The sequence below is a fragment of the Anolis sagrei genome, chromosome 5 (assembly GCF_037176765.1).
Source record: "Anolis sagrei isolate rAnoSag1 chromosome 5, rAnoSag1.mat, whole genome shotgun sequence".
Taxonomy (NCBI): domain Eukaryota; kingdom Metazoa; phylum Chordata; class Lepidosauria; order Squamata; family Dactyloidae; genus Anolis; species Anolis sagrei.
Genome location: NC_090025.1, coordinates 49,506,729 through 49,521,729, shown reverse-complemented (window position 1 = coordinate 49,521,729; position 15,001 = coordinate 49,506,729). Strand labels below are relative to the sequence as shown.

The following is a 15,001-nucleotide window of genomic DNA, read 5'->3' as shown; positions in this document are numbered from 1 at the left end:
AACTGCCTACAGTGTTTCATGATTGGTGCAGTTTTCTTTCAGATCATTAAAAGACCTTATCGCTTTTTTCACATGTGTTTGTGAACATCTAACAAACACCTTGTCATGATTTAAAGCAATCAGAAGTTTATCAGTGCAAGGCTATTTATACAGTCTGTAATATCAGGTACATATTAACTTCAGTGTGGGACAAACCATTTTACTAAATGGAAGAACATCCAAAAGTACTGTAACTATTTTGAAAGTGGTAGCTGTCATGTTTCTGTGCTATGGTTCCACTCATTGCTTCCTTCAGAATATCCAGTCACAAACCACTTTGTGCCCTGTTATTAACACATGACACATCTTAACCACTTATTCAGAAGCACAACAGTGTAGCTGTGCAGAATAAATTATCTTATATTTTCAGTGACTCATGCTTATGCTTCTCATTGTTTGAGCTCTGAATCTCAGGGTATGTCTGCATTGTAGAATGAATGCCAATTGACACCTCTTTAACTGCCATGGATCTGTTAGATGGAACTATGGATGATGTAGTTTTGTGAGGAACCAGTCTAAAGACTATAAAACTGTAACTCCCATGATTCCATAACACTGAGCCATGGCAGTTAAAGTGGTATGAAACTGTATTCATTTTACAGTGTAGACACACCCTTTGATACTGTACCACGTTTTGTCTTGAAACCCAGTGTTAAGAACCATGACTCTGTCTGTAGTTTTAACAAGCAAAAAAAACCTAAAATTTAATTTATTTTAAGATTTTTAAGATAACATGTTGTTTTTCTATGGCAAAATGTGAGATATGTAGAAGATATACATACCCTACTGAAGGCATAATTAGACATTTCAGAACTATGTAGCTGCTGCTGATTCACATGCCCTTGATAATGTCAAGCTTTTTTTAAAAAAAAATACATTAGGTCATCACGCCAAATGTTTCCCACCCCTTTCAAGCAGCAGGTAATTGGAAACAAGCAGGGAAATGTTAAATGTATTGATATCTCATCATGAGTTTCTTTTCCTTGTTTTTGTTGGGTAGATATGGGCTGACAGCATACCTCTTACAATGCCTACTTAGGCTGTTAGATAACAAAGATGTAAAGATTGTGGATGTGCCTGAATGTTTTAATTATAAAAAGCAGAATTCTGCTTTTGTCTTTTTCACAAAGAAGTCTTGAATACGTAATAAAGCCCGCAACCAGAGTTATTTTTTGCTGTGATAATTTCCCAGATATTTAACACATGTGGCAGACTAGCATCAGTGTGATTTCTGAATAAAGGGATTTTATTACCTACTTTACTATTTCCATTATGTAATCAGCATAACAGCCTGAGCACATTAAACTTTTATGTAGTTTTTAATTGTTCCAAAACAGCTGTATTACCAATAAAATTGAGAGGCAAGCTCACTTATGCTTTGGCCACAGACAAGTGTTCATTAGTGGAAAAGAAGGGGGGAGATATAAGTTGAATAGAGATGTCATCCTTCTGTTGGTCCTCTATGGTCTATACTGCTGCATCCACCTACCTACCTGTACAAGAGCATTTACTCCCTTGGATTTAACCCCCCCCCCTCCAGAGTACAGATCAAGAGCAGGGGGAAAAGGAGAAATGGAATGATGGGCATTATAAGAAGAAGATTTTAATTACATTACAAATACCATCTTGCAATTAGTTCCATACATATTCCATACATATTTGCTTTAGCTGTCACACTTGTTTACATATGCACCATAATAGCAGTACTTTTCATTTTTCAATTTTCAAACATCTTTGACTATACAGATGACAAAGAAAACATTATTGTTACATTAATAATCATGAAAGGTCTTTGTGTTTGTAGGCAGTCAGTATATTCTGAAAACAGATACAGATGAAAGTATGTGTTCTAGAATGGCATGTATTGAGTTAGGATTTGAAGACTAGTGGTTATGGTTCAGATATTTGTCTTTATGAATGCCAAAAACAGTTTTGCAAAGGGAAGGGGGACAGCCAGCATAATGTCATAGTTTGAGTGTTGCACTCTGGGAGAGTCCTCTGCAAAACTAAGGTTCACATTCTTTCTTGGCCATGAAAACCCATTGGGCACTTTTGGGTAATCACTGTTTTTCAACCTCAGAAGAAGGGAATGCAAACCCTCTCTGAACAAATTTGCTAAGAAAACCCCATGATAGGATTGCCTTAGGGTCTCTGTAAGTTGGAAATTACCTGAAGACACATACACAAGGGAAAAGTTATAGAAAAGGCAGAGAAATAGGCTGGGATGAGGATATTTGGAGGATGACTCTGTCAACAGTGATAATTGCATCTGGCACAACATTTAGGTGGATTCCTTAGAACTTCCAATTATAACCAAGTGATCTATCTCCACCAAATGCACTGGGTGAGGGATGATAAAAGAAAAAAGACTGTGCAGTAAAGACCATACAATTGTGGTAGCATCGCTTCAAAAGAACTCTGATAGGAACAAATCCTAGTTCAGGGGTGGGAGGGGTGTGTGGAAAGGATATAAATGAACCTAGGAGGTGGTAAAGCAAAAATAGAAGAGATACCAGCTATAAAGACAAAACCAGACCTATTCCCACCTTAAAGGAAGATGCCATAGCAAGACTTGTGCTGCCCAGCAGTACTTAGATCCAGCACTTTCCCCCATTTGTTAATTGTTTGTCAACATATTGATATCATCCACTTCCTCTGAAAAATGTAAAAACCCCAAGATCCCAGTGCATATAAGACCTCAGTGCTGAGAAGAGAGGACAAAACATGACTGTTGTGATAAGATTTACTCTTTGTGTAATAATGTCAGCTCCTCCATTTTAACCTTTCTGAGAAACACGTCCACAAATAAGTTCTAATGTTATTTCTGTTAGACCAGAAGATCTGGGCAAGGGGGTAAACATACGGTATAATTCCTATAATTGAGAGGTTTACCTTGCTCACCAATTATTCATGTGAAAAGTGCCATCACTTCTTGGTAAAAACTAATTAATTCGTGACAAATTAAGAAAGAGAGAAGAACTGATTGAGACTGAAGCTGATGTGCTATTTCAGATGGAGTGAATTTTCCCATCGTAAAAGGATAATCAATTTTTCTATGTGAGATTGGAGAAACTCTCATAGCTAAAACAAAGAATTAAATTTTTTAAAAATCATGACAAATTTCTACATCAACAAACAGGAAGGACAAAATCCAAAGCTTCCATGAAAGAACTATTATAGTGTCTAAGTCTATATCAAATTCTTGTCCGGGGAAATGTGACTGCATCCCATAAACTTTAATTACATAACAACATACTCAGTCCTTCCTTCCTTGACCTCTTGGCATTAAATCCCCCCTTATCACAAAGAACAAGGTCTGAAGTCATGAGATGTCTCACCTCAGCCAATGCATCTTCCCTAGTTTAGAAAATGAGTTTTAAAAGTAAAAAGTAACTAATTTTGTTACTCTTTGCAGTGTTTAAAAAATAATTCCTTGTAGTTACTATTTAAATATCATATATTATTTTCTGCTCTCATTTTTGAGGGTTAAAAAACGGCTAGGATTGATAATACTATAAAACCTAGTCAAAAGTTAACATCACACTTGGAGCTAATTTTTCTATTATTTTGTTAAAATTGAAATGTCTAGAATTAACTAATTTTCTTTATGATTTTCTTTTGCGGTAGTGAATACATTCGTATATTAAAGTATAAAATACGTATATAGTACACCAAAACTCTGCTTAAAATATATGCAAAAAAACAAGCAATTTTGAAATAAGGTTTCAGATTAGTATATTTTTAGAGAGAATGTGTTGAAAAGTCCAGAAAGACATGCTTAATACTTGGCATGTTGCAACTGTATGTAAATGTATGAAGGCTTTAGCTTCCAGATGCAAAAGTCTTGTAGGAAATGGCTCTTTTGAAAGAGCTTCTGTACGGATTTTCATTTTTTTTCCAGTGTCGTAATGTGAGAAGTTCATATTAACATCCTGACCACTGACATGTAAAGGTAGGATGTGACTACATCCTTCTCCATCATATTCCATTGCTAGAGTGGAAAATGTGTGTATATTTTAAAATTGTGACTGATTTATTCTGATATATTATATATATCTTGAAGGAAGCTCAAAAAATTTGACGCCACCATCAACCGTGGTTGAATTATTCTGCTTTTTGCCATGTGAAGGTAAAAGTAATATGAAATCAGGCCGTGTGCATATCTCTGTGTAATCATACTGATATGCATGTGATAAATTGCTGGTCCATGTGATAAATGAATTTGTCATGCATCCTCTGACAGCCTCATCATCTCTCGGTCTGTTAATCCATCTCTTCAAGGACTTATTCTAACATTCCAAAATTCAGAGCAGCTTCATTTGACCACCATTTTTCTCCGAGAAAATAGGCTCCCCACAACCTGCTCCATCCTTCTTGCAGAGCTATCAGTCAGGAAAAGCAGTTTGGTCCAAATTCAGGTGTGCACTATTAATATAGAAAAGTATCTTGGTTTCTTTGGAGAAGTTTGGGGTCTCCAGGCATCTTTAAACTTTACAATTATGTGACACTAGGGACTAAGACACCAACAGATTTTAAACATAACATATTGAGGGAAATATCAACAAGAACAAGTTATATAAGTTGTGATACATCTCACTGGATTTGTTTGTGGCTTAAAGCAAATTGTCAGTTCCTTTATTTCAAATGCAAACAAAAACCACTACGAAAAAGTATGTGCAGATTTTTTTTTAATATAACAGATTTTATTGTGAAATTATGAACTTTTCTATGTCAGAAATGAAGAATGTTGCAGGTTTGGGGGGAGACTTTTGATCATGGTATATGCAGTGACCTATACAAATTAATTTCAGACTTAGAACGTGGTAATTATTGAATGGGATGCTAACAATTATATCTTTCACAGATGCAAAGTTGTATTCTGTGCAGAATTTATTTCCATAGTTAAACCACATGCACTGTATTTCTGGAAAAAAAACACACCAACCAACCCCCCCCCCCCTTTTTAACCTTTCACCTTTTAATAATTATCACCAGTCACAGACTGATAAAAAATTATATATATATATAGAGAGAGAGAGACGGAGAGAGTGACACAGAGAGAGTATATAGTATATAAAACATTTCAGTGCAGCAAAGACCACACTGCATTATTGTTCATCACGAACAGCTTTGGCTTTTCAGAGAAGAGAGGATAGAAGACAGAGTAACAGTCTTCTAGGAAATGCTCCAGAGAGAACTTCTTATCAACTTACCACCTGCAAGTGTGATGCTTATGGCCACCTGCGCATGTGCAAACTACTTCACAAGGGAGGAGAATGCCCTTGGAGACCAACACCCTGACAGGCATGGAAGTCTCTTGGAGAGGGACGGTGCTCACTGAGTGGAGAAAGGTGATATAGGGAAAGAGCACATCATTGGAGAAGGAGAAGAAGGAGTTGCTTGGCAGCCAGAATTTTTGCCCCCAGAACTCAATTGATGGCCCCCAAAATTGTTGGGCATCGAATTGTGCCTTTTTTGTAAGCCGCCCTGAGTCCCCCCTAGGGGGTTGAGAAGGGCGGGGTAGAAGCACTCCAAATAAATAAATAAATAAATAAATAAAAATGCAGGGCACACCAATGGAAGGTCCAGAGAGAAACACAGACCAGGTCTGCACCCCACCCCTTTGTGCTGTGCAGATAACTTAAACACTGCACAAGAGTGAGCAAGGAAGGGGAATTATTTATTCCTGCTTGCAAGAGTGAAGAACAAAAAGATTTGTATCCTTAATTGGGTATCATTGGAAAAATAACACAAACAAAAACCAAAGTAACATTCAGAGTCCATCAGAACAGTTCTTCCTGTTCCGATATGTGGTCTGACCTATGTTTCTCTGATTTCTTTTAAAGTGCTATATTCTATTTTTCTGCTCAATAGTAAACAAACTTCATGCCTTTTTCACTTTTTACCAGCCTCTGCAATGCCTAGTTTATACCACCCTAATTTAATGGTAGTAGAAATAGATATACTGTCCTATCAAAAAGACGATGGGAGCAAGGTATTTCAGCTCTAAATAAGATAAAGTAGGGTCAGTGAATCATTCAGAAAATCTAAACACAATCTCTATCATGTGGTCTAAATTATTAAATACTTTAAAGTTATCAGCCCAGTAGAGGGTTTGCTACATGTCTTAGGAATGGAGTAAAGTGGTGCTACAGAAAAATGAGAATAGTTTGGAATTGTGAATAAAATATTGAGAAGAATGCATTTACACAAAACTCTGAAATGTTTTAGAAACAAATTATAATGGAAGAATCACTGGCCAGAAGTGTGTTGCCCAGATGGTTTGCTTGACACAGCACAGCACAGGAACTGTGTGTGAAAAGCTAAATAAATGTTAAGGATTAGTCTAGGTTTAATTGAAAACCTGCATTTGAAATACCATAAAACAGTGCCAGACTTTTAAAAAAAGAACTTATCAAAACCAAACATATTGTTTTCATGGCCACCTGGAGTTTAGCTTGTCAACAGTACTGGGCATAGAGCTCTGATCTCTTTCTCTGAAGCTTAGTGAAAAACAGGTCCACTGAGGAAGGTAACACATTTAAGAAAATATGTGTATTTTTTAACATGATGAACTCCTCTAGTCTTGGTCACAAATTGGCTTGATTTGGATAAATATACTCAGAATACAATATGTTATGGCTATATCTCTATCAGATATGAAATAACTAAGTACTTAAAATACAGGAGTATGTTTCACCTAGGAAACATGTTTTAGGGACAAAATGTCCTTGGTTTCCTGTAATTGTAGTCTTTTTAATGTTAATTTGTCCACTTCCATCTGGCAGTTTCAGGTGTTTACTTTTAAGCAATAATAATTTAATGTAGGTAAGATCAGAGAAGTGTGATAATTTTTTTAGTCCAGTGTATTGTTCACAATGGTATTCATTTTTGGCACATAATTATGCATAAAATTTAACTTGACCCTTCAAGCCAAAGGTCTACTTTAGAGCTTTCCAAACTGTGTGTTGCAACATGTTAGTGTGTTGACTGTAGTGTGCAGGTCAGTCATGCAAATATATTGAGAAATCTCTAATTCTATATGAAATAAGCAATAAATCATATATTTTAAATATACATAAATGAAAGGTTTTCATGAGATGTATTGTGTCCCTGTACATTTTGTTATTACAATTTATGTCTGCGTTTTTTATCTCTTATCAGGATTGGTTTAACCTTCGGTTAGTTAGTAAAACTGAATTACTGTGTCACGAAATTATGCATGTCTAATAGTGTGTCACCAACATTATATGTTTGGAAAACTCTGGTCTAGTTAGTCCAGCAAGTTGAGTGGCTTAAAGTTAGGAATAATGCATACACCATGGCCCTACAGAAAGAGGCAAGAATTTGTGGAGCTCCCCTTTTGCCCTCCCTGAGATTTGGAGTCTTGTAGAACTTCTTCAACTTCTGGAATCTCTATGCTGGTTATTTTTCCTATTGCTGGTATCTAACATTGTTAGCTGTGAAATGTGGTAGTAGAAACTGGATGATGGTGTGTAGGTATGATCAGAGAAGTGTAAAAATTGATACGATGGTTTTGAAATCTCACAATGAAATCTGTTCCATTCCCAAAGTATTTGCACCCTTGCATGGATTACATCTAGTAAGTCTTCCTTTAAATTTCTTTGAATTGTTTAGCCGTTTTCTGTTAGCCTCTTTGAAGTATTTGCAGGCTCATTTTTCTTGTTCCACTTTATCTGCTTATTTCCAGTAGCCAGAGATTTAGGTGTTTTCAATGAGCACATCAATGCTCCAGACAGATATACTGTTTGAAATTATCCATGAACCCAGTGCCTCTGAACATTACTGAGTGACATTTGTTTCTGTAGGTTGTGTCTGCTCTGACTAACTGGTTTATTTCAGATTGGCAGCTGGGATTACAATGTAGTAGATGGACAGTTTGCTTGAATTTGAGATTGCATTGAAGCTACACTAGGCCTCAGTTTAATATGCCTGGAATGTACCAGCTCAGATTAGATGCAAGCCTCTGAAGGGGAAAATAAATCCTTGTTTTTGCAAACTGTAATTACCTTTCTGTTTTAACTCATTGGCTGCAGTGTAATTACATGGAACAGCTATTCTCATAATTAGGCTGGACAAAAGTGTGTTTTCATGCACAATTTTCCCTTTTCATGTAAGTCTATTTTTAAAGTATGATGGAGTTTTGGAGAATCCATGCTTATACTTCAGTCTTACTTGTTATTTGCTTTCGACTTCCCCCCCCCCTCCTTTCAATGAGCACATTAATAAAATTGGCAGCACCATGAAGTAATGCCATGCACTCGCACACTCAAATAATTTCCAGACAGCATTTTAGATGCTGGAAGGGGGGAGTGCACAAGGTTGTTAGTTTCCGTACATGATCTTGTATAATTTAACTATTTGAAATAAGATCTTTTATTACTAGTTTTTTAATTTGGCACCAGATCCTGTCTGATCTTAGAAGCTAAGCAGAGTCAGCCCTGCTTAGTACTCTGATGGGAGACCACCAACAAATTCTAGGTGCTGTAGGCTATAGTTTAGAGGAAGCAATTGGCAAATATTTCATTACCTAAGAAATTCTTATAAAATCAATGTGCCCACCATAAGTCAATAGGTGACTTCTAATTCCAGCTCTAATTTTATTTCACTCCCTGTGCCCATTTCTTTTAAGGTGGTGCCTGATATTTTACCAGGCTTATCTGTTTGACTTTTTATGAAGGGAAAACAAACTTGAATTCAATCTAGAGTTGAAGGAACTGAATACTGCGCTGTGAGTTGCTTCTAAAGTCCCCTTTCTAGGTGAGCCCAACAATCTGGTCTGCCACTGGATACAAATGGAATTACTTGGGGGGAGGGCACCTGATGGACAACATAACCCAGTGGTCACTTGCCTTCCATTAATGCAAGTTGCCCTGACATGTGGCTATTCCTGGACTCCCTGGGTTCCCAGATAGCCACTTTATCCAATATTCAGTGCCTGATGCATAGGTAACAACATTTCCTGCACCTAGGACCCATGGCAAAAAAGATAGGCCATGGAGCAACTGGCCAAGTCCCTCTTATATAGGTCGGGGGACGATATGACTGAAAAAACACAATGGGTTCTTCAACTCAGGTCATTCTCTGTCCCTGGCAGCCAGTCAGCAAACAACAAGCCTTTTAATTTGATTGGCTACTGCTTCCGGCACTCTCTCTGGTTGTTCTGTGGGACCTGATGGGAAGCGGAGAAACCAGAAATGCCTGAGGGCAACTATGCACTGTCCTTTGCCTTGTACTGTCCCACAATGGCCTCTTGATGTGGTCATTGGCTGGGGCCATGTATAAGCCTACTCAAGAGGCAGGGGGATTAGAAACAACCTCTGAATCTTGTAACTGGTGTCTGCCTTGACCTGAACATATGTTAGTATTTTGCATTTGTAGTCCCCCAAATGGCCTTAAGGGTAAGAAGAAAGCTAATCAGGTGGGCTTCCCATAGGAGTGAATTCTAAGGAGAGATTGCCATTACCCAGAAGATTTTCTTTTTTCCTTCTCATTCAGCATTGACTGGTTTCATATTATATCACCCATGTTCTCCAGGATTTTAGAGAGACATTTTTTTATCTGTCTGTCTTTTTCATAATGTATAAGAAGGCTGTTACAGCTTTTCATAACATATCATTATCAATTTGCTGGTTTTGTGTGGCTTTTTGGACATAGCAATAACATTTATACTCAACAGTATTATTACATCTCTCAACTAATGATGAAATTACTGGGATTTTAGTTTGTGCTTACTAATACCAGAAATGACAAATATAATATCAAAATATAATAAGGATAAATAATTAGCAAATATACAGTGTATAAGTGTTCTTAGTAAAAATTGGAGTTTTCCCCTTTTCTTGAAAGAGTGATTGGTGTGATATAGGAAATGATAGATTGAGATCTCCTGTCACAATGATTATGACATTGTCTAAGAGTGGCTATAACTGGCAAATCAGACAAGAATTGCAACCCTTTCTGATTTGCTGTAACCATAACTTGCAAAATTCTGAATGTTCATCTCAACTCTAAATCTCCAAGGGCAGTCCTAAGTAAGGAAGTTACACACCACATCAATAATTTCCTCTCATGTCTTAACTGGGTTACACATCAGTTCATATTCTTATTTGTGTTATGAGATGGTTTAGGGCTCACCTTCTTCTCCTCCTTCTTTAAAGGAAAGCTTATTAACGGAAAAACTAACCTGCTACACCAAGTGCCATTTTTACTCAGAAACTTGGCCTCTATGGTTCATTTTGAAAATATAGGCTAGCATGTCCTAGGGAAGGACACTACTTCATATCTTAGCTTTTAGGGTTTTTAAAAAGGTCTATTTAAAACGAGAAAATACTTTTCATCACTAGTTGAAGACATTGTGCTGTGACTTCCATTTGTTACCCAAAATGCATGAGTCCTTCCCTCTCGGGGTGAATGGTCCTGCAGAGAGAAAATCTGCCCGTCCTTGCTATGCCGTTCATCTGAGCCAAATGAATGGAAATGTAGTGTTTTGCGATCCAGTTGTGCAACATCTGGCTGAAGGAAAAGGAATAGCTAAATCACAGATCATTTTCAAAGCCAACAGGAACAATTATTTAAATACAAGAAGGGTGGGTGGAAAGCAAGGAAAACCTTAAGCATTTCCTTCACTTTGTTCTTATGCTAATCTGTTTGCTTGGAATAGCATTGTGTTTCACTTGCCCCTCTCCCTTGTCTTTCCAGCAGCTCCATTATGGTACAATAGACAGGGTTTTGCTTGGAATGTAGGACCCAGATTTGAATCCTGCTCAGCCAGGATATACTCTGACTTTAGGCCTAGTATTTCATCTCATCCTAATTTGTCTTTCAATTTTATACAAATTGTATACTGGACAAAGATGTAAGGCAAAATCCTGTGAGCTTTGAGACAATGGGGGACAAATCTTTAATTTACTAAATAGTAATTGATTGTCCTTGATAGTTTTCAGAACTTCCTTTTTTGTTCGTGCATTCCTTTCCTTGTAACTGAGAGCATTACAGCAGTTATAATGTTACATGAAAAACTGCTGTATTGCTATGGACCAGCTAAAACCCTGTATAGGTATTTAACTCAGATACACACATGAATAATTAAGTTATGCAATGGTTGATATACATAGCTGTAAGTGGCTTTTTAAAATAGGGATTTTGCTAATTCTGGACACATGTAATATTCATAATCATTGCATCTGTGATGCCTTAATCATGCTCTTTTTTGTTTTTACTAAGAAAGGCACTATTCCATTCCTATTTTCATTTTATCTTTTACTTCCCCCTCTACCTCCTTCTCATTCAGTTTTATAGTTCTTTTCAGACATAAACATAGAGGGGAAGCAATTTTGATTTCATTTCTGAGTGGCGCTGCAAAGAAAAGTAACAAACATCTGTTTTTGCCTTAACTGCATCCATATGTTCAAACTCTCTAATACACGTCTCCTGGAGAAATTTACAGCCCTATTTGGTGGGTATTGCATACTGTTGAATTAACTTTTTTCACAGTTAAAACAGAGCAGAGATTAATTTGTGCCAGGACTCAGCAAAAATCAGCTCTAGTTGCTGTTTTCAAATGCTAGGCTTCAATTCTGGGACATATGAAACAATTTAAAAATTGCTCCTGAGCATGTACAGAGTTCTTGGATGAGTAGTTGAATATTGCCCTAACATATTCAGCACTAAGGAGAGGAAGTTCAAGTCCATGGGCATGGCCCATTGGCAATCCGTCTCTCCAAGCGCACCTTTCTGTGTAAAAATTCAGTACTGGATTATTAAATAGGTTTAGAGATTGCAGTTACACATTAAATTCGAAACTAAATTGTCATGGGAAGTCTGCTTTTCTCCTGGCCCCTTTTCGCAGCCAAAAATATGGAAAAGCAAACAATGCTGCATGTGTATGCACGCGAGAGGAAAGGAGAAAGGGTATATCATAATTAGCAGAAATTATCAATATTTAGCTATATGTTCACTTGTTAACACTTCTTTTACAGTTTAATACGTGGATTGTTTTATACAACAAATGTTTGTAATGTAAAAATTGACTGTTACAGTCCATTCTGTTTATAGCATAATTTTATAGTATTGGGAATAATTACACAGCCCAACAAAAAAAATGTCTTGTGTCTTGGTTTTTAGGCCTGTTCCTGGGGTTATTTGGGTTGCTGCTTCAGAGGATTATGTTGGTATATGGTCTGTGTTCTCTTTCTCAAAAACCACAGCTGATAGGGGGAAACTGGTGTCGTTTTTGGAATCAGCAGGTCAAATATACCCAAAACAGGTTCAACATTTGAGACTCCAAAATATGTGTTGGCCTGTATTATGGAAAGAGCCAAAGTTCTACTGTTACTGAGAACAAAAAGGGGAAGTGAGCTTTATATTATAGAACTCAAGAGTTTATTACAGAACTATATCGGAGATACTTCAGTAAATTAAAATAATGGATCATGCAGTTCTGTACTGTTTGTAAACAAAGCAGATAGTTAAATGTTACTTTGCAAAGGACACTGTCAAAATGAATGGTGTTACTTTTTGAGATGCTGCTGCTAGGGAACATAATAATAATAATAATAATAATAATAATAATAATAATAATAATATCATACACTTTATTTATATTCCGCCCTTCTCCCCGGAGGGACCCAGAGCGGATTACAGTATCTATAAAGCAGACAAAAGCAAATATTCAGTGCCTTATTTAAACATACAATGAGACAACACAGACAAAGGCAAGGACTTATCCTTTCATTTCTGGCTTTGGAGGCAGTGCTCATCTCTGGTTCTGGGAGGTGCTCGTCAAGCCAAATAGCCTTCGTAGTTACCTCCTGGTCATGTTGCCAGCATGATTGTTTGGAGTGTCTTTTATTGCCTTTTCCTGCCAAAGCAGTACCTATTTATCTACTCACATTTGCATTTTTTCGAACAGCTAGATTAGCAGGAGCTGGGCTAACAGCGTGAGTTCATCCTGATCCGTGGATTCGAACTGCTGACCTTCAGATCAGCAGTTCAGCAGCACTAGGATGTAACCCATTGCACCACCACGGCCCTAGTCAGATTACACTGAAATTAAGCATCTGAAGTTAAGTCAGATGCTTAATTTCATTGTAATACGTTGTCAAGACCATTGAAATGTTATTTAAAACTCATTTGTAAAGGTCTTAGAAGTTCTTGTTTGCATTTGAGTAATTTCTGACTTATGCTGACCCTTAGGCAAACCTATCATGGAGTTTTCCTGACTGATTGGTTCAAATATCATTTGCCTTTGTTTTCCTTTGGGGCTGAGAGAGTGTGACTTGCTCAGGATCACCTTGCGGATTTCCATTATCAAATGGGAATTCAAACACTGTTATCCCAGTATTGTGATGCACTCTAACACTTGGCTTCCTTCTTAAAAGTTACAGATATAAAATACCTGGCCTAGCTTTTGAACGAGATATGCTTACATAGAACCGACATTTAAAGGATGAAAATTTGCTATTTCAGAACATTTCAGTTTGAAACCACTTGAACTGCCAGGGCTCAATGCTATGGGATCCCGAGAGTGAGAGTTTTGCAATATCTTTAGCCTTCTCTGCCAAAGAGTACTGGTGTCTCACTCAACCACAACTCCTATGATTCTTTAACACTGAAACATGGTAGTTAATGTTGTTGGAGGAAATGTTTGTTTCCAGGAGGAAAATTTTGAGAGTGCCTTGGACCACACGAAGATCAAACCAGTCCATACTCCAGGAATTAAAACTCGACTGCTCACTGGAGGGAAGGATATTAAAGGCAAAGATGAAATACTTTGAACACAGGAAAGCTTAGAGAAGACTGATGCTGGTGAAAATGGAAGGAAAAAGGAAGAGGGGTCGACTAAGGGCAAGATGGATGGATGTTATCCTTGAAGTGACTGGCTTGACCTTGAAGGAGCTGGTGGTAGTGATGGCCGACAGGGAGCTCTGGTGTGGTCTGGTCCATGAGGTCACAAAGAGTCGGAACGAATGAACCAATAAACAAAAAAATGACAGTTAAAGCGTTTTCAAACTGCATTAATTCTATGTACAATGTAAAGGCATACTAGGACTTGTTTTGGTCACAGTTTAGCTTGAATTTAATTTTTTTCTGTTACGTTTGTATGTGTTGCTTTTGATACTTATTAATACAACTTAGATGTGTTCTAAAAATATTTTGAATTCTCTTTCACACCAACAAGTCTGGTTAAAGATCTTTGTTACCATTTTCTACTTTGGATAATGACCCAGGGTTTGGGGTGAGGCACTTAAATTGTTTGCATGAGTTTTCTTTAGTACCTGTAAAATATTAGCTTTTTTTTGGCTCTCTACACACAAAGCAAGCGGAATCCATAAGGAGAGTTTCTGATTGTAATAGCTGATCTCTGCTTAATATCACAGAGCAGAATGAAGTTTTGCAGTTTCTCATGGAAATAGCCTCTAAAGTACTAAAAAGATTACCTCATTCTTATTACCAGTGCCAAGCACTTAGCCCCACAGTGTGCACACAGGCTTCAAGGTTTTAAAAAAAATCCAGACTATAGAATGACATTTTCAGGTGACAGGGATGGTTCTATTGCCTGCAATTAGCACCTTTTGAACAAGCAAACCTCCTATGTGTTTTCCAGGCTGTTGAAGCTCAGATCCGAAGTTTTGGACAGACTCCTTCCCAGTTGCTCATAGAACCACATCCCCCAAGAAGCTCTGCGATGCAGGTGGTAAGTTAAGTGTGAGGTTGATGTTCTCTGCATCAACAGCTCTCTCTTTATTTCTCTCCCTCTTTCATGCACATACGGAAACTCCTTCCAACACATATTTTGAATGGCAGATTTTTTTTCAATCTAAACCAAAACTTTCCAAACTGTGTGTCGTGACACATTACTATGTCGGCTTCAGTATATAGGTGTGTTGCGCGAATGTAATGAGTAATTACAATAATCTTGGAAATGTATGGTATTATC

At 37.3% G+C, this 15,001-nt stretch overlaps 1 protein-coding gene across 9 annotated transcripts in view; it reads left to right on the top strand.

Moving 5' to 3' along the window:
• LRBA (LPS responsive beige-like anchor protein) overlaps nt 1-15,001 on the top strand; it is a 420,612-nt gene that overhangs the window by 361,095 nt on the left and 44,516 nt on the right. For all 9 annotated transcript variants that reach the window (XM_060778857.2, XM_060778855.2, XM_060778851.2 and 6 more), the window contains one exon: nt 14,669-14,758. In XM_060778857.2, coding sequence (XP_060634840.2) covers nt 14,669-14,758 — 90 coding nt within the window. The remainder of the gene's footprint in view (nt 1-14,668; nt 14,759-15,001) is intronic.